Source organism: Cervus elaphus, chromosome 1, assembly GCF_910594005.1.
Source record: "Cervus elaphus chromosome 1, mCerEla1.1, whole genome shotgun sequence".
Classification (NCBI taxonomy): domain Eukaryota; kingdom Metazoa; phylum Chordata; class Mammalia; order Artiodactyla; family Cervidae; genus Cervus; species Cervus elaphus.
The window spans coordinates 38570589-38595904 of NC_057815.1; the positions used below are offsets into that span (position 1 = coordinate 38570589).

A 25316-nucleotide genomic window follows, 5' to 3' on the forward strand; every position below is an offset into this window, starting at 1 on the left:
CATCCTAAAAGAGATCAGTCCTGGGTGTTCATTGGAAGGACTGATGGTAAAGCTGAAACTCCAATATTTTGGCCACCTGATATGAAGAGCTGACTCATTGGAAAAGACGCTGATGCTGGGAAAGATTGAGGGCAGGAGGAGAAGGGGACGACAGAGGATGAGATGGTTGGATGGCATCACTGACTCAATGGAGTTTGGGTGGACTCCGGGAGTTGGTAACAGACAGGGAGGCCTGGTGTGCTGCGGCTCATGGGGTTGCAAAGAGTTGGACACGACTGAGCGACTGAACTGAAAAGGCGTGGAACATTTTTTTTTTTTCTAACTATAATTTTACACAAAACTTTGAGGTATAAAAGGGATAGATTGGATTTTTTGTGGAGGGAGGAAGTCTAGAGCCCAGGTTCATATTCGTGAAGCATCTTTGCAGATGGACCCCTGGTGAGGCTGAAGGGTACGGGGAGGAAGAGGAAAGGTTCTAAAGTCAGGCTGCCTGCATTTGAGTCCACCTCTGCAGTTAGCCACTGTGTGACAATGAAGAAGCTATTTAACCTCTCTGAACTTGAGTTGAATCATCCGCTAAATGGGGGTAGTCACACTGTGTCCTTTAAAAGCTTGTTAGGATTAAATGAAATGATACATGCTAAATACACAGGCCTTACGCCTGGCATATGCTATGTTGTTGTTTAGTTGCTTAAATTGTGTGTGACTCTTGCAACCCCATGAACTGTAGCCCACCAGGAAATCTGAGGTGTTTTGCAAACAGCACTGGAGTGCTTTCTTCTATAAATATGTGAAAGAAATAGTTGTGCCTCTTACGCGACTCGAATACAAAACTAAAACACAGGCACACTTACAGAAGTGCTCAGGCTTGTCAAAAGGAACAAAGCGCAGAGCAGATAGCAGATTGGAAAGGGCAGAGCCGCGAGGGGCCGGCGTGTTTGGCACATGTGCGCTTTGGTCTTGGAAATGGACTAGGACTGGAATGGACAGGAATGAGGAGGGGTGTTGCTCGGTCACCATGACCCAGGAGAGCCGAGCGGCTCCCAGAGAGGGCTGGCAAGGACAGTTCCCAATGGAGTTGGATAGCTGACTGGGTGAGGTGATGGAACACCTTGAAGCCAAGTAGAGGAGTTTAGTGAAAGTTGCTCAGTCGTGTCCTACTCTTTGCGACTCCATGGACTGCACAGTCCATGGAATTCTCCAGGCCAGAATATTGGAGTGGGTAACCGTCCCTTCTCCAGGGGATCTTCCCAACTCAGGGATCCAACCCAGGTCTGCCACATTGCAGGCAGATTGTTCACCAGCTGAGCCACCAGGGACGCCCAAGGAGGAGTTTCGAGTCAGTGCAAATTGTGAGTCATTGTATATTTTTGAGCGAGGAAGTGTGAGGAATCAGAAACCTGCCTCTGTTGGGTGGATCAGAGGGTCGCTGGTGGTGTGGGAGCCCTCCTCGAGTCATCCAGTGTTCTGGGCACGACCCACAAGGGCCTCGGTAGGGGCAGTGGTTATCAATACGCAGGGGGCAAGATGCATCTAGAAGACATTTGGAGGGAAACCTGCTAAAAAGCTTGTGACGGGTGCCCCCTAGACGAAGTAACAGAGCCCCAAAGCCATGAGCAAGTGGTAGAAAGTCATCGTCACATTGTGGCACTGTTATTTTGATGCTTGTAAGACTGGTTCCAAAAAAGCTGATCCAATTGAATTGTACTGAACTGATTTTGTTTATTCCACAGATATGTACAGTCATTCATTCCCACTGGGTGTTAGGCAGATACAACTGTGCATGCGTGCAATGACATACTTCCTCCTCGGGGAGCTGGAGACAGGTCCACAGGCATTTAGGAGAGAGCCTGGTGAGACCGCGACCTGGAACAAACAGGATGTCATGGGAGCATTGGAGAGGGGCCCCCTCACCAGACCCGGGGCAAGGGTGGGAGCCGAGGCATGATGATGATGTCCTGTGGGGCCGCGGATCCGGGTGGACTGTCAGAGCCAGAGGCGGTACAGAAGGATGCTCAGAGAGCTCACAGTGAGGAAGTGCTGGGCTCCTCCAGGGGCCCAGAGCCTCTCAGGAGGGCTGGAGACCAGGGAACGAGACCGAGGAGCGAGAGAAGAAGCAGGAGAGAGAAGCGCAGGAAGGGCTTTGTGAGTTACCCTGTGGACTGTGGACCTTATTCTGAAGGAGAGTCATCCAGACATTTTAAATGGTCAGCTGCAGGTGGTGCCTAGGGGTTAGGCAGTTAAATATTTTTATGTTTATTTTTTGGTAGATGTGGTATGGTTTGACGTTTTAAAAATACCTACATTTATTGATTTATTTGGCTGCTCCAGGTCTTAGTTGGAGACCTTTGAACTTCTTTGAGACATTCTAACTCTTAGTTGTGGCTTGTGGGATCTCGTTCCTTGACCAGGGATTGAACCCGAGCACCCTGCTTTGGAAGCATGGAGCCTTAGACACTGGACCACCAGGAAGGTCCCGACAGTTTGGTTTTAGACACACAGAAAGTGAAAGTGTTAGTTGCTCAGATGTGTCCCACTCTTTGCAGTCCCACAGACTGTAGCCTGCCAGTCTCCTCTGTCTGTGAGATTTCTCAGGCAAGAATCCTGGAGTGAGTTGCCATTTCCTTCTCCAGGGGATCTTCCTGACCCAGGGATAGAACCTGGGTCTCCTGTATTGCAGGCAGATTCTTTACCATCTGAGCCCCCAGGGAAGACCCTAGGCATACTCAGGGAATTTTCCAGGTAATGATGTGTCAGCAGTTTCTTTTTTCCCATAAAGTATAGTCTGAGCAGCAGGGCACGTTTCCGCTCACAGAATCAGGGACTCCTTTCCATCCCTCACTGGGTGCCAGCCCCTCAGGATCCCCCTTCTTCTTGCACATCTCTCCCGGATCCCTTTGCTGTTTGTTATGGCTGTTCTGGTTCTGTTCCCTCTTCCGTCTGGGAGAGCCCTCGGTGGGGGCATTTGGGAGCTCAGTTGGGGGGTGGTCACATCTTGGAGGTGGGTCCAGGCTGGCTCTGGGGCCGTGGGTTATCCCTGACTTGAGATCTTCACAGGTGTTCAGCCCCTTCCCCCAGGGTCCACCTGCAGGATTTTAGCCCAGGACGCCTTTTCCTAATGCAGTGTCACTCGGTAACTGCCTCCCCTTTCTTTCAGCGGGTGCCAAAGCCTTTGTCTGCGATCAGTGTGGTGCCCAGTTCTCGAAGGAGGAAGCCCTGGAGACACACAGGCAGACCCATACTGGTGAGTGAGTGACCCCATCCTCCAGGTCCTCCATTGTGACGGTGCATGGAAGTGAGTATCTTGCCCTTGTTTCCCTGGGGAGCTGTGAGTGGGGTGGTTTGTGCCATGTTCAGCTACCCTTGCTTGTGGAGCTGGCTGGGCAGAACTTATAAGTGTGACTTTGCCCCGGAAGAACAGCTGCCCTGGATCAGGCCAAGGCCTCTGTCTCTAATAGGCCACTTGGAGCCCATCTCCATGGAGACGCTGGTACTTTCAGAGGCTTTAGAAAGGCAGTGATGTTGTCTAACTCTGAAGCCCTCTTGCGGCCCAGTGGGCTGGCCCTCCGTCTGCAAGAGTCTAGTCATTGTCTGAAAGAAAGCAGTCTGTCCACAGGCGTGCATCTGAGCAGTACTATCCAATGGTGATATTGCCGTGATTTCAAACCATTGATTTCATAGCATCAGCGTCATCTCGTCATGGTACTTGGCGTCATCCTCATCATTGTAGCTCACGCTTGCTGAACGTTCACGACGTGCCAGGCCCTGCTCTTGGTGCTTTACCTGATCTCGTTTAGCCAATCTTTCCATTACTCTGTAAAGTAGAAAGCTACTCCCGTGTCCTTGATAGGGAGACCGAGAGTCAAAGGAGGGTAAGTGACTTGCTGAAGTGAACAGTGGGGACAGGAATGGTACAGGTTTGATCCTGACATGACACTGCCATTTACTGTCTGTGGAGCCATGAAACAGTTACTTCAGCTCTCTTAATTTGAGTTTCTTCACCTGTTGGAAAAATAGGGTAATACCAGTATCTACCTTGTAACATAGATTTGTTGGGGGGATTAAATAAGATATTTTATTTGGAGTGTTTAGGAGAATGCTTGGCTCATAATCAGCATTCAATAAATAGTAGTAGATGCATATAATTTAATAAATATTTATTGAGTTCCTGTAATATGCTGGGCACTGTTGGGGTCTTTAAGGTCTAGTAACATATGAGACAGATAGCATTCTTCATGGAGATTCCAATAAGACGATAGGATAGGCAAATGATCATGTAGTATAATGCCAGGCATTATACTCACACGAGTGAGAAAAAGTACAGCAGGATAAGGGAGGAAAGTGGTGTTTTAGATCAGATGGTCAGTCTTCTCTGAGAAGGTGACATCTAAGCCCAGTCCTAAAGTTGGAAAGTGAGTTAGTTACTTAAAGGTTTCAGGGAAGAAGGTCTGAGTAAAGAGAACAAACACTTGTAACACTCCTGCATGTGGGGTGAATTTGACAGGTTCGTGGAAGAGCAGTGTGGTGGTAGGGGGCATGCAGTGAGGTACAGAGAGTGGTGGGAGATGAGGTCAGAAATCAGGTGGGTCTCTCAGTTCTGGCACGAATTTGGATTTTATTCTGCTTGTGCCGAGAGTCCGTTGGGGCGGGGGGGGGGGGGATAAAACATTTGCAAATCATACATTTAGTTAGAAACCTTCGATCCGAAAATATAAAGAACTCTTAGGACTCTAATAAAAATAGAAATAACCAAAGCAAAAACAGTGCAGAGGATCTGACTGAATAGATATGTCTCCAAAATAAACAAATAGTCATTGAGCACGTGAAAAGATGCTTGACATCATTAGCCATCGGGGAACTACAAATCAAAATCACAATGAGATACTAAATGCTTTACACCCACCAAGATGTGGCTTAATAAAAATGCAGGCAATGAGAAGTGTTGTTGAGATTGTGGAAAAATCAGAACCCTCATACACTGCTGGTGGGAGTGTAAAATGGTGCAGCCACTTTGGAAAACAGGCAGTTCCTCAAAAGGTAACAGATACTGTGACCCAGCAATTCCACTCCTGCATATATGAAAACATATATCTACACAAAAACTTTCACATAGTGTTCATAACAGCATCTTTATAATAGCCAAAAAGGTAGAGATAACTCAGTGTCCACCTACTGATGAATGGATACACAAAAGGTAGTTTATCCAGTGGAGTAGTTTATGCAATGGAGTATTACTCATCTATAAAAAGGAATGAAATGCTGGTACATTCTATAACATTTTAAAGACGAATCCTAAAAACATTATGCTCAGTGGAAGGATCCGGTCACAAAGGCCATGTGTTGTATGGTTCTACTTATATGAAACATCCAGAATGGGCAAATCTCTAGACAGAAAGTAAATTAGTAAGGGGCTAGGAGATTTGGGGGTAAATGGTAAATGCTAATGGGTACAGAGATTCTTTTTGGGGTGATTAAAATGTTCTAAAATTGATTGTGGTGATGGTTGCGCATCTCTGAGTACATTAAAAAGTACTGACTTTGTCCTTGAAAAGTGTGAATGGTGTATCATATGGTATATGAATTATGACTCAGTAAACTACATATACATACACACACACACCTATGCAGACAAACATTTATAGAAAATGGGCAAAGCAGTCCTTTGGAGGGTGTTGAATGGAGGATGACGTGACTTGATTTATGGGTTTAAAATATCACCCCAGTTCCTGTGTTGATAATTGACCGCAGGAGTGTTTGTTACCAATTGGTATGCAAGGAAAACCACTCTGACAGTAGATTAAAGCCACAGTGTGTTAACATATCAGACATTTCTGTAGGTGACTGTGCTCAGCTGAGCAGCTTTCACTTGGGGTCTCTCACGTGGTCGCGTGGGGTGGTGTGTGGGCCTGGGTGTCCACGATGGTGCCCTCCCTCTCGTCTCTGCCTCCCGGTCCTCCTCACGGTGGCCTCTCTCTCCAGCAGAGCAGTCTGCACCTCTCACTCAGGACTCCAAGAGTCAGGAAGCAGAAACTGCCAGCCTTCTTAAAAGCTAGGCTGGAAACACGTAGCCACCATATTTCATTGCTCTCAGCAGGCACAGGTCAACCCCAGATTCAAAGGATGGAAGAGTAGATTCCCTCTCTTAGTGGAGATGGACACAGAGGGAAAGAAGAACTGGTGGCAGCCCTCTGTGGACACAAGCCCCTGAGCTGCTACAGGGGCCGGAAGGGAAGAAGGAAGGCCAGTCAGCCACTGCTGCTGTTTGTGATCGCCATCAGTATTTTCTCGTCTTCCTGCCCCTCAAAATCAGCCTCTGCACGTGGAAGGCATATGTCATAGCCCTGGTGTCATGCACTCTGGGCTGGTGTTGCCCTGACCTGTGGCATTAAGCAGAACTTTCTCAGTGAGCTGCCATCCCAATCAGTGTCTCCCTGGCTCAGTTCTAGAGAAGGGCACTTGGCCAGAAGATTTTGCCCAGGATCCCAGAGCTGGTTTCCTTAAAAGCCAGGGAAGGACGCATGTCTCCCAGGCTCCTGGCCGTTTCTTGTTGCCTCTGGACCGCACATGTAACTGAGAATCCTGCTCTGAGAATTCCAGTCGGGGGCTGAGGACACCGAACTCTGAGCCAGCTTTGCGAAGCAGCTTAATTCTGTCCGTCCAGATTAAATTTGCAGCAGCAGGGAGCAAGCTGCCCTCACTGCCAGGGCCAGGGCAACAGACCGAGTCCCTGCCGGGTGAGCAGATGGGGATATCGTTCACAGACAGGACCCCACGCACTTATTGAGCACCTTCTGTGTGCCTGGCACCCACCGGGGATACGGCAGTGAGCAACACAGACGTGCTCCCTGTATTGTTTTTCAGGCATCTTTAGTGAGATGTAATTCACATCCTGGTCACATGTTTAAAGGATCCACTTCTGTAGTTTTTGATATATTAGTGTATTTTTAAGACTGTCATAAAAGATACATAAATGTGCCATTTTAACTTTAAAGTATATAATTCAGTGGTGTAAATGACAATGCAACCTGTTTTTAGAGTTTGGTATTGATTGGGCTTTGAAAACCAGGAGGTGTCTTAGGACCAATGTCCTTCCCGGATTTATTACGTTAGTGAGGACTTGAAAGTGATCAACACTTTTCAGAAGAGAATATTAGTTCCAAGTACTTTGGCCACCTGATGCAAAGGGTCAATTCATTGGAAAAGACCCTGATGCTGGGAAAAGACTAAGGGCAGGAGGAGAAGGGGGCGACAGAGGATGAGATTGATTGGATGGCATCATCACCTCAGTGGACATGAGTTTGAGCAAACTCTGGGAGATAGTGGAGGACAGGGAAGCCTGGCGCATCAGACATGACTGAGAGACTGAACAGTGATTGGCAAGAACCTGAAGTTTGAGTCAGAAGCTGAGGAGGGGGTGGGGTCTAACTTCACTGTCTAGCAGGTGGATAACCTTGTTCCTCGTCCTTTCTGCCCTTCAAATCTCTCACCTGCAAAGGGGTGTAGTGCCCATCCTTCCTGTAGCAGAGGTGGAACCCGGCGCCTTCAGACCTGTTTGGGGGCAGGGGACAGTACTGTGGAGCAGGCATTGGGAATCTTAGATCCCTGACCGAGGATCAAGCCTGTGCCCCTTACATTAGAAGTAAGTCTTAACCACTGGAGTCTTAACCCTCAGACTGACTTCTGCTTTATCTCCGAGTTGAATCCAAATTGTGCAGAAGAGACCAGAGTGGATGCTTTAAGAAGGGCTCCCTTCCCACCTGGCTGTGAGCGAGGGGCAAGTTCCCTTGCCATGAGAAGTGTTTGGCCCCTCCTGGTATTGGGCAGGCTGTCCTCGGCTGGGGAGAGAGGTGGTGGTGGCCATATCATCAGCTTCAGGTTGGCAACGAGGCAGTTCTTCTGACGGGCAAAGCTGTGTTATCACCTATAGAACCTGCAGAACCCAGATGGGTTCTCAGACTTCCCGAATAATCAATGAAAAAATACAACATGACATCTAGATGCCATCTCTATTCTAAGAAAGGGGGCCTCTGAGGAAGAGAGAGGCCTGGTTATAAGGAATGCTGAAAGTGATGCTAAAGCTGTTGGACTGGGGAAGGACGGGGGCGCGGGATACCAGATATCCTTTAAGAGAGTGGCCAGGAGAGCAGGGAGGAAGCTCTGAGAAGGAAGAGACCCTGGGAGAGTAAATTCATGGTATTGTCATCTCATGTTTCTGATACCTACATTTATCAAACACTTTCTTCCACTGTACCCATTTCACAGATGAGACCATGGAGGCCTAGAAGCCCAGCACTAGGAAGTGAAGAGCTGGCACTTGACCCAACTCTGATTTCAGTGCTCTTTCTACCAATCCCCAGCCGCCTGCTCATTGACTTACTATTGTCCATGGGTATGTGGCTGGACGGTTTAGGGAGAGCTTGTGTAGCTCATGGCCGTGTCCTGGGCAGAGCTCTTTTGGATCCCTGTGACCTATTTAAGCATCCTCAATACCCTGATGACCATGTGCCCCTCGGGAGACGGTATACAATATCCCTGAAATAGATAGGGTCTGAGAGTTCCATGTCCAAAGCCGCCCCACCACGTGAGGAATTCACAGAGCTGATGTGTAGCATGGCATTGGATAGGTGATCGGGGTGCTTCTCAGATAGTCTTGACACTGCAGAATGAATTTAGTAGAAAGTATTTCCCATCCCATTTTCGCCAAACAAACATCATCGGCAGGTCTCACCCTTCCAGGGCCTCCACTTACCCTGGAGGACTTCTGTCCCCGTGGGTGCGACCTTCCTTATCCCCTCCCTCCAGGGTCTTGGCGGGCTCCAGCTGGTGCTCAGGGACAACACGTTTATGGTTGGGCTGGGCGCAGGCTTCGTTGTCAGACTTCAGTTTTCTGTTTTGCTACAGCTAAGACTTTGAGGAGATAAACAGAGATCACTTTACACCTTTTATATTATGACAAATACATATTGCAAAACACTGCTGCTTCCAAAATGTTTGGGTTGCAGAGCAGTCAGGAATTAACAGCTCTGCAGCTCCCCAAGATGCCTGTACTTCATTTACACATCAGAATTTTTTTTACACTGTTCAGTAAAATAAAAAGCGAGAAAACACACATACAAGCACGTACACACGCGCACCCAGCACACCACTTGGGTTCTATATCAGGAATGTCTTAAATTAGTAAGTAGTTCTTTAAAAGTCCAGATAAATTGATAAATACCATTAATGGCTTAATTTATACTCTGGGTTTGAAATTTGACACACGGACAGTATCTTGGCTCAGGAAACACAAGTGGTTTTGTGCCAGAGGTTTTAATGACCGATCAGTAATATAAATTGCTGCATCACTGAACAGAAATAGCTTCCCTGTGTCATTTGATCTGGAAACTTCTCTGGCCAGGCAGCAGTTAATAAATTTAAAAATAATTACCCTCTTCATTCAAAGTCAAACTAATTAGGAGTGGGTTTTACAAATCATAATGTTGTCCGAGCCACTGTACATCCTCATTTGGGACGTGAACAGGCCTGGGGGCAACAGATGGGATCGGGTGGCATTAATTAGAGGGCAGGGGAGATAGCTCAGCTGCTGAGCTGAGGGCGAGGGGGCTGGGGCAGTCTGCAGCAGGCCCTGTGGGGGAGGGGGGACATCTCAGTGCGGCAGCCTTGGAGTTGAGCTGAAGGAACCTTCAGCTCTTTTAATCCATATGTAGGAGACTCAGAGGCTTCACAGGTGGCATTAGTGGTAAAGAACCTGCCTGCCAACACAGGAGACACAAGAGATGCAACTTCGATCCCTGGGTCGAGAAGATTGCCTGGAGGAGGGCACGGCAACCCACTCCAGTACTTGCCTAAAAAATCCCGTGGACAGAGGAGCCTGGCAGGCTGCGGTCCATAGGGTCACACAGAGTCGGACACGACTGAAGTGACTTAACACGTTGGCATGTAGGGAACTCAGAACAGCTCCCTGTGTGCGATCTGAACATAAGATAGACGGGGCCAGTGCTAGTGTTTGGGGGCCAGGCCAGAGACCCTGTGAGAACCCCCACAGCAGGAAAAGCAGATGTGCAGATGGCTACTTGGGGAGGATGACCTCTCGAGGGCTTTATTCACCAGGCAAGTTGGGGCCCTGATAGCACGGTTCAGGTTTGTCTTGCAGGTTTCAAGAAAGCGGGACCCTTGGAACCCAGTCTTGAGTGTGACGTTCAGGGTATTCAGAGCCCTTGGGATCTGGTGTCAGACTGTCTAGATTCAAGTCCTATCTAGTCCCATCACTCCCATGTTTTATGAGCTTGGGCAGGTTGCTTAAGTTTCCCTAAGCCCATTTCCTCCTTGGTAATGTGACAGCAATGATGCTGTCGTACAAGGGATGTTGTGAGGATTTAATTTGATGATCCATGGAAAGCACTCAGCATAGGCCTTGCATGGAGTAAGCGCTCAGTCAGTGGTGATGGTGGTTACTAACACTGCACCATCATGGTCTTTGCCATGCCCTTGGAGGGCATCCTTTCCCCTGACTAGGTAGGTGAGAGGGGAAGGGGCAGGTAATGGTAAGAAAGGAATAAGGATGGGGTACAGCTGATTTGCCGAGCTGATGTGATCTTTGAGGATCCCTGATGTGTCCTTTGGCCAAGAGGATGTTTCCAGTGTACCTGTAGAGCCAACAGCCCCTGCTGTCCGTGCAGCAGGGAGAGGTGAGGGCAGAATGAAGTTGTGCATGTGGAACAGCCTTTCAGAGCAGATTTCTTGGATTTTATTTAAGGCCCTAGTTCCTAGAATGCCCAAAGCTTCCCGGGGGGGACTGCCCTCTTCTGATGTTTAAACTGATGACATATCCAACGAGGCCGGACAGGCTACAGAACTGGGGTTAGCACAGAGCAAGGTCTTGTGTTCCCCCTTCCAGGAGCTTGAGTCCCCCGCTGGTGTCCTGGCCCATGTCTGCTACCATTAGGAACTTGGGTATTCTGGAAATATGTCGGACCTGTGTCATCCCACTTTATGCCCTCGTAGTGCCCTGGTAAGGAAAAGAGACAGATGCTAGATGTCTAAAGTCATTCCTGAGCTTAGGAGTTCTGGGGCTAGGAAGCTTCATAGATGCCTTAGAGCCCAGGACACTCGATCTCCAGACTTGTTGCAAAGCAATTCCACTCTCTCCTCCAGCCCACGCCCTGCCCCACGAGGTCGGCCAGGTGAGTGACTTTTGTTCGCTACACATCAGAGTAGCCTGTGCAGCTGATTTGTCCCATCCTTCCTTCATTCATTTATCCCCTAAGTTTTAAAGTACCTACTGTGTGCAAGGGGTGGGCCCTGCCTTCCTGAAGGCTACAGTGTGTTGTGGAGGAAATGAACAAGTCGGGTGAATTTGCTTTGGTTGCAGATAATATTGTCTTCCCAGGTGGCGCTAGTGGTAAAACAGACTAACAACAACAACAAAAAAACCCTGCCTGCCAATGCAGGAGACATAGGAGATGCGGGTTCAACCCCTGGCTCAGGAACATCCCCTGGAGGAGGGCATGACAACCCACTCCAGTACTCTTGCCTGGAGAATCCCATGGACAGAGGAGTCTGGCAGACTACAGTCCATGAGGTTGCAAAGAGTCAGACACGACTTAATCTACTTAGCATGCACGGACAGATAATATAGTAGCTGTACTCTATTGGATATTTTGGAGATATAATTTTATTAAGTCCTTACTACCATCCTAAAACATAGACATTTTCCTTCCCTGTTCTTTGCTAGAGGAAATTAAAACTTAGGAAAGTTAAAGATGACCTGACCAGGATGGCTAGAATGTGTGCTTCGGGCTCCTGCAACCCTAAAGCCTGTGTTTTAATGCTGCTTCCCCTCCCAGTGTGGGCCTGGGCATCATACCTAATGTGCAGAGCCGGGGGCTCAGCTCTGCCCACTCAACAGCCTAAAAAACTAGGGCTCAGAAGCCTATATTTGCTGAGGGGGGTCAGTTGAGAACAAATAAGCCAAACCAGAATTAGGACCCACGAGTTCTTACTTCCAGGCCAAAGTACTCTCCACTCTTGACTACAAATAAGGACTTTATTTTGCTGGCCTAGAAAAACTTGCTTCATTTCCACCTTCCTGCGTCACAGAGAAAGCCATTCAAGCGGATGCAAATGCTGAGATGCTCGTTCTCAGCTTCTCCATGTCAGCCTCAGGAGGGTCGTGTGGTCCAGAACAGCTAACTCACCTGGCAGTCACGGGCCAAGGGCAGCGGTGCCAACCCCTGATAGCACGGAGGGGGCACTGGAGGTGCCCTGCCCCAGGGCCCTCTCCTCCTGAGTGTGAAGGAGGCTCGGAGGCACCTTGTCGTGGCTCTGGGAGGAGCAGGCAGTGACAGCACACACACACACACGCACACACACACATGCACACCCTCTGATCGTGCAGAGAGTGTGCCCCCACCTTGGTGTTGTCGGCTGCCTGCTTGAACTGGCCCCTCTGTCCCTCCTGATATATTAGGGATGCTTGGAAAGAGCTTCGGGGACGGCCTCTGGCCCTGAAATCCAGAGGGGAAAATGAAGTCCTTGTTTGGAGGACTTTGGGTGGTGGATGAGCAGGCGGGGCTGAGAACTGAAGAGGGTGAGCAGCTGCATTCCTTCCCTGGGGTGGCGCTGGGCGCGGAGGAGCCCTGTCAGGGTGGCTGGCTCCTGTCCTCCCGCAGTAGGAAAACCAGCAACTGTTCTGGCTCCTCCTCCCAAGGGCAGTCTCTTGGTTCCCCTGGCCCTGCAGAGGATGGGGGAGGGAAAGGGAGAAGGGCCAGCAGTTGAGAAAGAACTTCCTCTCCCCAAAACTTGACATGGAGAAAAGGCAGAACGAGCCGCCCACCCCGGCCCACGCTGGAGGGCATGGGTGGGACAGGGCGGGGGGCCGTCATCGGATGGCACGTGGGCTCCCCTTGGATTGCGTGACCTCCCCATTGAAAGCATAATAGCTTTTGACTTTTATAAATATCAGGGGTGATTGGTATAGCATTTCACGTGGTGTGCCAGGGAATTGAACCCGAGAAAGCCTGAGCTGGGGACGGCTGCAGGACGTCATGGACACTTGGGGAGGGAGGGTCATGTGCTCCTGTTTATACAGTCACTGCTCCAGCATAGACTTACTCTTGAGCTCGTTTTGTGCTATTACTATCAAGGCATGTTTGATGCCTAATATAGAGTTTTGTTTTCCAAGCCCAGGGCTCTTGGCTCTGTTGGAACTGCTTGCTGTGGCGTAGAGAACCATAGCTTGGCTGTCCCCTGCTGCCCAGACATGCCTTCCTTCTGCACCGGTCACCCTAGCGGTGCCAGGGTCCCTCTGGCTCCTTCTGGACTGACCTCCAGTGCTTCTTCTTATGAATAGATTTTTTTTTTTGAGTGATTTTAGATTTACAGCAAAATAGAGTGGAAAGCACAGAGTATCCCATATACCCTCTACTCCCCGCCCCAACACAACTCCCTCACTGTCAACATCCCTCATCAGAATGGTGCATTTGTTACCCCTGATGAACCCAGGCTGATACATCATTATCCCGCAAAGTTTATGTTAACGGGTCACTCTCGTTGTTGTAAATTCTCTGGGTTTTGATAAATGTATAATGATGTGTATTCACCATTGTATCATACAGAAGAGTTTCACTGCCCTGCAGAACCTCTGAGCTCTGCCCATCCATCACCCCAATACTTTTGCATGAAGCATTAATATTTTGAGGGGGTTGGTGGTGTTTAGCTCTCTTGGGATTGGAGAGGAAAATTGAACTGAGATTGATTTGGGTTAGAAGAGGTTAAAGCTCATTCATTCAGTAGATGTCTTGAGCATCTGCTGTATGCTGGACATTGATGCTGGGCCCTGGGATAAAGATATAGCAGTGAGCAGGACTTACCCAGTCCCCACCTCCAGCAATCTCCCATCATAGTGGAAATGATGAACATCATTGTTGTGTGGGGGCTGCTTGGTATCAGGGAAAACAAGAATGAATTAGGGGAAAGGAGAACTGAGTTCTTACCCTGGCTCTGTCACAGGCTTGCTTTATGACATGGGACAAATTGCCTTGTTTCTCTACCTCTCTCAAATATCGGGAGTGGGAATCAGGTAGGAAAAATTGCTGTTTGAGAGGCTGCCTGGTTCCAAGCACAGGCTAAAGTTCTGATCTTGGATGGATGGTCTGCATTTTTCTTCACTTCAGCGCATTTGTACCTATGACTATTACAGGGGCTTCCCAGGTGGCCCAGTGGTAAGGAATCTGTCTGCAGATACAGGAGACACAGCTTCGATCCCTAGGTGGGGAAAGCCCTTTGGAATAGGAAATAGCAACCCATTCCAGTATTCTTGCCTGGAGAACCCCATGAACAGAGGATCCTGGCGGTCTACAGTTCATGGGGCCACAAAGAGCCGGACATAACTAGGCACATTAGACGTTTACAGTTTCTGTCTTACCAGTAGACAACTGCTTCTTTCATTTTATTTAGATGCGTATTAAAAATAAAAAATTAAATGCATACTGTGTCTGAAGAAATTAAAGGTGAAGATCTTTTGTCTTTTAAAAACTATTCCAGAAGTTTGAGGGGATTGAAACTATTTTGATCTTTGAGGACTGTTGTTCAGAGCTTAGACTGTGCCTGGCTCTGGTGCTTTTATATATTATCTGGTACAGCCTGCTAAGAAGCAGGTTCACTGCCCATATCACTGCTGGGAGCTGCGGGTCAGAGCGGTTTAAGTAAGATGACTCGTTTGGTGGAAGGACTGGGATTCAAGTTCAGGACCCCCAGCTGTGAGTCTGATGGAACTTCCAGGGTACGTGTCATTCTCCTTCGGTACTAAGTCCCCTGCATGTGGACAAGTTCTGGTCCACGAGTGGGTTGGTAAGTCCAGTTTGTTCATAAGTCGATTGAAGTTAGCCTAGGTACCCAACTAACAACTGGCTCCATAGTACTATTCTGTCGTAGGTTTACAATACTTCTCACACACATCATACATAGCAAACATGAAAAATAAAACATCTTACCATACAGTACCTTGAAAAGTACAATAGAGCAGCTGGCATCGGGGGGCTGGCATGGAGTGAACAGGCAGGAAGGAGGACTGGAGGAGGGAGAGGAGGTGGGAGATGGTAGCGCTGGTGGATCGTCAGCAGTGGGAGACGGAGGGTGAGCCGCAGCCTCACTCTCGCCTGACGTGGGTGCCACAGGATCTGGTTCCTCGGTGGAACCAGACACCCGCTCGCCTCTTTGAAAGTTCGCAACTCGAAGGTTCATATGCAGAGAGGACTTAACTGGATTCAGAATTGCCTGTGTTCAGAACGGCCCCTTCCCTTTCACGCAGTCCTCACGCCAGAGTCCCCGTGGTCAGCCTTGGGGCTCCCACTCACCTCTCTGCCCCCCACTCCCGCTGGCCCCAGGTTTCTCCTCCATCTTCTCAGCTCCTGCCCCTTCCTCTCCGGCTGTGTTCCCTTCTCCCCCCCGTGATACCACTGCTGCCTGATGACAGAAAGGAGTTAATAAAGACCAATGTGTAACTGAAACTTGAAAAGCCATAAATCGCCTTGTTTTTTCTAGGATGTTGGTAGCATTTTGATTTAATAGTTGGACAAACACAAGGGCCTATTTTATTCAGAGTTTACAGGCCTCAAGGCTGTTATTCCTCCAAATTTAATAGCATTGAAATTGCAGGGTTTGCTATAATTTGCCTATCGCTTTCTGCTCCACCATTGATGTTTATTGTCAGCGGGATGGAATCTCAATCCGACTCACTTAGATAACATGTCTGTTAAACATTTAGATAATTGTACCATCATTAACTTGTCACATTATTTTAGAGATTCAAAACAGAAGCAGGGTAAGTAGAGGTACCGGGAGGGGCGGGGGGAGGAGGAGGAGGAAGAGGAAATCTCTCCTGAGCTGAACAACCAGGAGATGAGAGAATTGATTTCACACTCCTGACGCTGGGCTGGAAACCCAGGGCAGGCCACCCCTATTACGATGCCACAGATGCTCAGGGACCCTTGGTGGTTCATGCCCAGCTTTGGCCTTTACGTCACAAAGATCAGTTTTTTAGCTTCCCTTAGAGATGCTGATTACAGCATTATAGGTAATTACAAAGCCTGAGACCGACCTACATGTCTCAAGGTAGGGACTCTGTGAATTATGGCACCTGCATGGAAAAATAGCCATGTTTTGTGCGACAAAAGGTGATTAGAGGAGAAGGTGGTTTAGTGTCATCGCATTTCATCTAAAATACAGAAGCCATCCTGTAAGATTCTCTAAGGCTCTACAGTCTCCTTATTAACAGTGATTATCTTTAGAAAACAGGATTACAGAGCAACGTGGGTTTTACTTTCTGCATTATCTATTTCTGAGTAATAATAAGAATTAGTATTTATTTTCTTTATTATTATATAATAGTAATGACTTATTGGCATGCTTTACTTATATAATTTTACTTTATTATTTACTTTTCGGCCATGCCGCATAGCATGTGGGATCTTAGTTACCCAACCAGAAGTTGAACCCGTAACACCTGCAGCGGAAGCATGGAGCCTTAGTCACAGACCTCCCGTGAAGTCCCTTGTTTGACTTTAAAAATTAAGGTCACATTATAAATAATGAGAAATATCACCTTGAGCCTCATTCTTTCCATGGAGGAGGATTTCTAAAAATAAGAGGCTACATGTGCAAGTAAATGGGTTTTTGAGGCAGATGTAGGACGTTCCTGTCTCCTCTGCACTGGTAGACCTCGGTTTCCCACTCTTAAGGCAGGTGACTGCCAGATGGAGAACTCGGGACCTGGGAGGCGCTTGTGCCAGCGCTCAAGGGTCACAACCACTGTCTGGGTTCACCAAGGCCTGATAGAGGACGTGGGTAGCAGGGGAGATTTTCCTTAAAATTAAGTGAGGACTGACGTCACACCTGGAGGGGTGACCCAGGCCAGGGCTCAGTAGGAATCAGCTTCCATTTTTCAGAGAGCAACTAAATGTCAACACGGGTGGGGTACTGAGCTTGGCATCCAGAACTGCCTCCCTAGGAATTCTATGGTCTATGCCCTCTGGTCCCATGGGAGTAACAGGTGTGACCCATTCTGTCCGTCTGGCGTTGAACACTGTGTTAGCTCCTGTGTCCCCAGCGCTTGCTCTGTGACTTGGGCCAAAGAACTCATTGTTGCCTTTCACGGCTGTGTGCACCCAGTGACCCCCAGGAAAACTGCACAAGTCACAAAACGAAGGTTGGAATGGACGTGTACACACCGCCATGTAAAATGGATGCCTTGTAAAATGGATCACCAACAAGGACCTACTGGATATCACAGGAGACTCTGCTCCACGTTATGTGGCAGCCTGGATGGGAGGGGAGTTTGGGGGAGACTGGATACTCGTATATGTTTGGCTGAGCCTCTCTGCTATCTACCTGAAACTATCACAATATTGTTAATTGGCTGTCCTCCAATATAAATTAAAAGTTAAAAGCAACAACAAAAAGCTCTACAAGGGTTAATGTTTTCCTGATTGTACTGTAAATAATGCAGATATTTGGGGGTGGGAGGGACAAGCAATGTAAATATTTTATAGACTGTAAGCTAAATAATGTATACATTTAGAAAAACAGCTTAAATATTTCATATGCTGCAGCGCAGATTTTTTTTCTTAGAGGATGAACTGGACTGGTGAAGCCCATGGGGTAAGGATGGCAACACGGTGTCCCCTGGGGTGGAGGGGCAGAAGAGTTGCAATAAAAATGCGTGTGTGGGATTGGGGAACAGCAAGGACCCACAGCTCTCAGTTTCTTGGAACCCAAGTATGTAATTGAAAGTCTCAGATATTTCAAACTATCTTTTAAATATCCTGTGCTTTTTTTTTTTTCTGATGTGTGAGAGACACAAATGACAACCTAATAACAAGAATTTACTTTTAAAAGGCAACTTCTGGCCCAGGAGAATTGAAAAACCTCCATCCACACAAAAACTTGTACATCAGTGTTCATAGCCACTTCATTTATACCCTCAACATAGAAACGGGAATCCACATGTCCATCGGCTGAGGAATAGAGGAACAAACCATGGTATATCTGAGGAATCATTATCCAGCCATAAAAAGGAATAAATACACTTGCATGCTACACCATGGATGAATGTTAAAACCAACGTGAAAGAAGTTGGACACGAAAGGCTGCATAGTGTATGACTCCATTTATGTGAAATATTCAGAATAGGCAAATCTATGGGAACAGAGCAGATTAGTAGTTGCCAGAGGCTGAGGGGAGCGGAAAATGGGGAGTGACAACTAGTGAGTATGGAGCTTCTTTTGAGGGGTAATGAAAATGTTCTGGAGTTTGTGTTGGTGATGGTTGTACAACTTTCTGAGTACATTGAAAACCATTGACCTGTGTATTTTAAAAGGGTGTATTTCATGGTTTGTGGATTATATCTTCTGTGAAATGAAAAGCAACTTCCAGATCTTATTGGTTTTTACACCCTCAGCCCAATCCCCTCTACCTGCTGCATCTCAGGATATTTTTTAGATAGCTAGCAGTTTGTAGAATGGTGACCATTCAGACAATGCAGGAGGCTCTGGTGCCTTCGGAATCATTCTATTCTTGGAAGGCACTGGGGAGTAGGATGGCTCAGAGACTTCCTCCTGTCCTTCCTCCGTATCCACTACCGGGAAGAAATAAAGAAGGGATCAGGTCAGGACCGTCAGTAGGAGAAGGACGTGAATCTGACATCCGCAGTCAGAGGAGACTGGGAGTTGCCTTGCGTTGTACATCTTCAGAAAAATAGCCAGGTCTTCTCATGCCCGAGAGGAATCACTCTGACCAGAGGGCGTACATGAACAGCATGGACCCAGGCAGCCTGTTTTAAGAAAAGAATCACACAAGTAATATGCGCTCCATGTGGGGAAATTAGAAAATACATGTAAACAAAAGGAATGTGTTTCCTGTAGTTCCACCATCTTTTTCTGTTGTCTTTTAAACAACATTGAGGCGATAATAGGCAGTGCCTGCTGTTTTGTAATCTGTTGCTCGCGTGCCAGCAAACCTGTATCTTGATGATCTTTGTAATGCTTCCCTGGTATTGTCCCCTGCTCCCCATATATTTTTTCCTGGAAGCCTCTGATTGCCTTACTTTGTGCACTGGGATGCCCCCTTTGCTCTCCACACTTTAGTGGGGGTTGGGGAACCAGTCCCCATACATGTAGGACCTTCCTGGGGGCCACGGGCAGGAGAAGTGACTAACAGGTACAGCACGTTATCACCTCTTACCTATCGCTGCTTCTGTCAACAAGATGAACTGGGCTGGCCAGGCACTTCTGCGGCAGCTGTTTACTTGGTCATTCCAGGCAAGCTTGAAATGCTGGGAACACAGCCAGTCCTCACATTTGATCTTCTTAGAAGCTGTTTGCCTTTGGTTTTCTCCAGCCTTGCAAATGGCCACTCGCCCTGGGCATGATCTGGGCAGGTAATTTACCTTCTCCACTAACTTAACGGATGGCACTGCCTGGGGGCTGGGCAGACCAAGGAAAATATAGGCATCAATTTATTTGCCAAGTTAAAGCCCAGAGTTAAGTAGCAAGGTAAGCATCTCCATGTGTTAAGTGTCCCAGGCCCAACTAGAGTAGATTTCCTACCAAAGAAGAAGCCCAAACAGGTATTAAGAAAAAGGGTTTTCTTTTGGCATTTCCTTCTCTGAACATTAGGAAAAGTTACCTAACAGGGGGATTGCAGGTTTGGGTCAGATGAAGTGTTCTCTACCCCCGTTCGGAGAAGATCCATTACAGATTGGAAATGACTTTTTCTCTAAGTGCCCATTGTTAGATGGGATACACATTCCCCTCCACCAAACAAATATAAAATGCTTCCAGCCTCTGCCTCAGATTTTCTATTACTGTTTCACAGGACTCCAGAGAGTTTTAAGATAGCAATTTGATTAAGCTTATGGGGAAGATCCCATCAGATAACATTCTTTTTCTGCAGGTAGAGATAATGTGTTCAAGTATTAAGTATGTTTTAAAGGTAATTATCTTTTCCATATTCATTTTAGTTACAGGAATTGAAAAGGGGGAGACTTTGCATCGGAAAGCTGCCCCTTGGGCCCCAGAGTCACTCTGACTTCTCTCCTCTGGGAAACACACTTGAGGTTTTTGACAAATGAAGGAGCACCAAGTGTTTCTCTGTTTTGAAATGACTTGGGAACCCCTGTCTCCAGGGAGGTGGTCCAGAAGGCAGTGTCTTGGCCACTAGCTGTCATCTGGCTCCCAAGCTTGGACCCCCTGTCCTGGGATGCCTTCTGGCCTCCCCATCTTAAGCTCAATGGACATAAATTTGAGCAAGCTCCAGGAGATAGTTGAAGGACAGGGGAGCCTGGCATGCTACAGTCCATGGGGTCGCAAAGAGTCTGAGATGACTTAGCGACTGAACAGCAACAACATCTTAAGCTCCTGAGTGATGGAAGGCCTGGCTGCTGCTCAGAAAGAGAACTTGCCTCATCCAACAGTGAGTCATAGCGTTCCAGCCCCACCTTCCAAAACAGAGCCTGGGATCACCTCTTACATTGATTAGCCCAGCTTTGGGGTGTACTCACATTGGAAGAGGCTAATCCCAGATCTCGGATTCTAACATTTTTAGAGTCCTAGACTTCAGAACTGGAGCAGGAGGCATTAAGGAGTGTGATCCTGAGCCTCAGAGAGGTTTAGTGATTTGCCCAGGATCACACACAAGTCAGAGAGACATACTGTGGTCTAGGGGGCTTCCCAGGTGGCTTAGTGGTAAACAATCCACCTGCAATGCGAGAGATGTGGAAAATGTGGGTTCAGTCCCTGGGTCAAGAAGATACACTGGAGAGGGGAATGGCAACCCACTTTCTTGCCTGGAAAATCACAGAGACAGAGGAGCCTGGTGGGCTACAGTCCATGGAGTCGAAAGGAATCGGACACGACCTACCTTGCACGCATGCACTGTGGTATGTAACCCAAGAATCCTGGTCTTGGACCACTCCTCCTGTCCCCTGGGATTCCCACAACTCTTCCATCTGGAAATCATCCTCAGCCCCTTTCCTGGGAATTTCCAGAGTAGGAGATTCTGCCCACGTGGCCTTCCTTGGTTATCCATACCTGAGGGTCTGCACCGAGAGCCACCAGGACCCCTAGGGGTCTGAGAAGCCCAGAGCAAAAATGGTGCGGATGCTCTGAGCTTCTTCAGACCTCACTTGCCCACCGGCTGTACTGTTTGAATTACTCTATCAATTTTTTTTTCAAAATAGAAAAATCAGATCGGAATCCTACCTTCAGAAAGTGAACCATTGCTAGGGAGGGAAAAACACAGACATATCTAAAATGGTAATTAATGATACAGGGCACTTGAATCAGATGCATGCTGTGGGGATCCAGGGGTGGTGATTGGAGTGTCTCTCATCCCTTCATCTGCCTGAAATTCTTTCTGCTGCAGCCAGAAGCCCATAGTTCCTGCCCACAGTATCCCCCACATTATGTCTCTGCCTGATTGCTCAGGAGCACGTGATTAGACTGCAGTCACTGGTCTGAAGGCAGCTGACTCTGGGAAAGGACCCCAAGTGATGGGCTTATCGTGTAGGACCCGGGATGGTGGCGTGGAGAGCCCCATTGTCTTCACATTCCTGCCCAGTTCTGCCAGATGGAGATGGCAGTGGAGGATGGATGTGGAGTTGATGGACCCAGCATGGGTCTAGGGCATGGCCTCATGCACTTACCTTAACTAAGGATGGCTCTGGCATCCTTACTGGTGTTGTCTCTCCATGCAGGAGATGCAAGAGACGTGGGTTTGATCCCTGAATCTGCAGGAGGAAATGGCAGCCCACGCCCACTGTTGTCTCTCCCATGTTCATCCTTTAGAAGGTCCTCATTGTTTTATACCAGCTACACATTAAAATCACTTGGGGGGAGGTTTTTTTTTTTTTTTTAAAAAAGAAAGAAATAGCAAGCAAAGATTCCCACCACAAACCAGCTGAATCAGAATCTCCAGCGTGGGTGCCAGTGAGGGGCTCAGGCATGGATGTTTTCTAAAGCTCCCCAGGAGGCTCACATGTAAAACCAGGGTTGAGAACTTTTGGATAAGATAAGATCAGACTCCACTGCGTGGCCCAGAAAATGCCTCCAATCAGAATTTCAGGCCATCTCATGCTACCACCTACAGTGTTCATCCTGAGTCACTTATAATTTCCTATCTTTCCTTGCTGCTTTTCTTCTCCTTGTATTTTCCCCTGACTCCCTCATTTCCCTGTGTCTTGTTTTTGTAGACTATTTCTTCTCAGCTCCTTTGTTTATGTTATATAAATGTTTGTGTCTGCCCTCCACCCCTGTTCCCTGCCCCGATTCATGTCTTGAAGCCCTTACCTCTAAGGTGAAGGTATTTGGAGGTAGAGCCTTGGCAGGTTTAAATGAGATCATAAGGATGATGGAACCCCCATAATGGGATTAGTGTTCTTATAAGAAGCAGAAGCAAAGACATCACTTTGCCAGCAAAGGTCTGTCTAGTCAAAGCTTTGGTTTTTCCAGTGGTCATGTATGGATGTGAAAGTTGGACCATAAAGGAGGCTGAGTGCCAAAGAATTGATGGTTTCAGACTGTGGTGCTAAAGAAGATGCTTGAGAGTCCCTTGGACTCTAAGGAGATTAAACCAGTCAATCCTAAAAGGAAATCAATCCTCAATGTTTGTTGTAAGAACTGATGCTGTTAACTGAAGCTCCAATACTTCGGCCACCTGATGCAAAGAGCTGATTTGTTGGAAAAGACCTTGATGTTAGGAAAGATGGAAGGCAAGAGGAGAAGGGAGCGGCAGAGGATGAGATGGTTAGACAGCATCACCAGCTTAATGCACATAGATTTGAGCAGACTCTGGGAGATAGTGACAGATATAGGAGCCTGGCGTGCTGCAGTCCTGGGGTTGCCAAGAGTCGGACATAACTTAGCGACTTACCAACAACAGAAGAAGCAGGAGAGACTAGCGCTCTCTCTTCCGTGTAAGGACACAGCTCCAAGGCGGCCATCTGCAAGTCAAGAAGAGCCCTCACCAGGAATCCAGCCATATCAGCACCCTGATCTAGGACTTCCAGCTTCCAGGACTATGAGAAATGATTAAGCCGCCCAGTTGTAGCATTTTGCAAGAGTAGCCCAAGCAGACTAAGACTGGGTCCTCCTCTGTCACCCCCTTTTCCCCAAATAAGCAGTGGAAAGCTTGCCCTCCTTTTCATCTCCTGCACCGTGGGCATACCTCCACTTGCACCACTTGGCCATCTTGTTACTCCATGTGTTGGGGAGGGGCTGTGTCTGAACCATCTTTGGGTCCCTGGACCCTTTGACTGTTTTAGAAGAGTAGCCACCCAATCAGTATTTGTTGTGTGGTTAACCAAAAGCAGTAAGGGGAGCTTCCTGGTGAAAAGCAGGAAAGGGGAATCTGTTCTTGTCTGAATTTAGAATTTTGCTCTTCACTTGCCAACTGTATGGCCTTGGACAAGTCACTCAACCTTTGTAAGTCTCAGATTCCTTAACTGAAAAACTAGAACTTCATGCTTGCCCCAGTCACGCCAAAGATGGATGTGACAACTAGAATAACCTTAGCAGTAACATCCTTGTGAGCTGAAAAGCAAATTCAAATGTAAGGTATTGTTCTAATTGTACCAGCTCTGGAGACCCTTGGGGGCCTTGGTTTCTGCCCTTCAGATACCCAGTCTGTACCCTCTGCACCACAGCCCTCCCAGCTCTTCCTGGCCCTTGCCTTCCCTGGCTTGCCCTGTTGTACCTGCCATCCTGTCGCCTGCACATACGTGAATGCTGCATGAAAAAAAAAGTCAAATTCTATTATCGTATATTTTGAATTACACAGAAAGTAAGGGGGGGAAGCAGCCTGGTCCACCCGGAAATTAAGTATTCAGTGTAACGTGATGGACAGACGTTGGAGGGAGAGGTGTCCTAGGGTTTTTGACTGAATGTGATCTGAATAGGTCAGATCCCCCATGCCATCCATTCCAGATCCATAATTTCTAGTGCAGAGAAAGTTCCAGAAGGAACCTGAGCTCAGCCATTCCTTCCTCATCCGTCCTGTGTGATCGGAGCACTAACCACGGGCGCGTGGCAGGTGCCCACCTGCCAGCATCTGAGGCCAGCCTGCCTCTCCTGCCCCGCACCCTCACTCAGGGGCTTGCAGATGAGAGGACGGCTATGTCCGGCGTGCTCGGGAGCAAGATGGGCGGGTGCCCGGCCGTGATGGGCCAGGAAGGGCTTGGAGGCAGCAGGAGGCCCTCAGGCTGAGTTTTCTTCGCATGCTGCTTTAGGGTAAATTTATCTCATGGGGATGGTGACTGAGTCGCTCCCTGTATCTTGCAGAGTAAAACCTGCGTGTTTAGGCTTGCAGATGGAGGCTGTCGCTAATCCCTTTGCTTTCTCAGTCTCCTGTTTCTGAGGCTGGCGGTGTCTGGCGTTTGTGCAGGGAGGGAGGATATAAAAGGGCAAGACAGGAGACCCTGGTGCCTGGATTCAGAGCCTCTGCATTCCGGGACCCCCCAGAGGCCCCGCTCCCTGGACCCTTCAGCCCGAGAAAGCCATTGTGCTCCGTCCTGGCCTCTGACCCCACAGCTCTGAGAAGCAGCAGGTTGTTGACACTTGGACAATCATTTCTCGCAGGACCACTGCCTCCCTCAGGAGCTCCCCTGTCTGCCTTGGGGTGGTGACGGCTCCCCCAGCTGGAAAGGGGGGTGGCGAAGGAGAAGTTTGCTCCCAGCCAGGGTGGGAGGAGCGGAGGGGGCGCCTCCACGGCAGCCACCCCCCCCCCCCAACCACCGTTGTGTCCGTGTCCTTTCCTCTCTCACCTGTCAGTTCAGTGGCAGCCCCCTCCCCAGGGGGGAGAACTTCCAGAAAATGAATCCAGGAGACATTTCCGGCCCACATTCCCTCTGGCCTTGTCGTGGGTCTCCTGCTTGTGGGGGAGCCCCGTGTTTCTGCATGGAGGATGTCTGTCTGTCTGTCTCCTGCAGTCACAGCCACAGAGACCGTTTCTGGCCTTGGTGCTGCCGCTTATTAGAAACAAGACTCTGGACCAGTCAGTCGCTTGCCCTTTTAGAAGCTCAGTTTCTGCATTGGTAGAAAGGGGTCCAAAAAGCTCACTTACCTAACAGGCCTGCTGTGAGGCTCAAGGAATAATAGATATGGAGCGCCCTGCACCCTGTGAAGCCAGTGTATGGTGGGTTATTAGAGTTTCTTTGAGAACCACAGTTTGCTGGCAGTTCGCGTATATGATTCTTACAATTTCTGTGTGTGTGGGCGAGGCTCCCCAGCATTTTCTCCCCCTTCTTTCCCCAGCATCTCAGAAAA

At 48.3% G+C, this 25316-nt stretch overlaps 1 protein-coding gene and 1 long non-coding RNA gene across 7 annotated transcripts in view; one reads left to right on the forward strand and one right to left on the reverse strand.

Annotated features, from left to right (window-relative positions):
* ZBTB16 (zinc finger and BTB domain containing 16) overlaps nucleotides 1–25316 on the forward strand; it is a 198610-nt gene that overhangs the window by 127004 nt on the left and 46290 nt on the right. For all 3 annotated transcript variants that reach the window (XM_043899661.1, XM_043899681.1, XM_043899671.1), the window contains exon 4: nucleotides 3158–3244. In XM_043899661.1, the coding sequence (XP_043755596.1) occupies nucleotides 3158–3244 (87 nt within the window). The remainder of the gene's footprint in view (nucleotides 1–3157; nucleotides 3245–25316) is intronic.
* Nucleotides 3877–15122, reverse strand: LOC122692268. 4 transcript variants are annotated; one of them, XR_006340620.1, is made up of 4 exons: nucleotides 15004–15113; nucleotides 12413–12506; nucleotides 8750–8907; nucleotides 3877–4002 (listed from the first exon to the last, which is right to left on the reverse strand). It is a non-coding gene; the product is annotated as an uncharacterized LOC122692268 (long non-coding RNA). The 4 variants fall into 4 exon arrangements; XR_006340619.1 differs by having other exon boundaries at nucleotides 14994–15063; XR_006340622.1 differs by lacking the exon at nucleotides 12413–12506 and having other exon boundaries at nucleotides 14994–15122.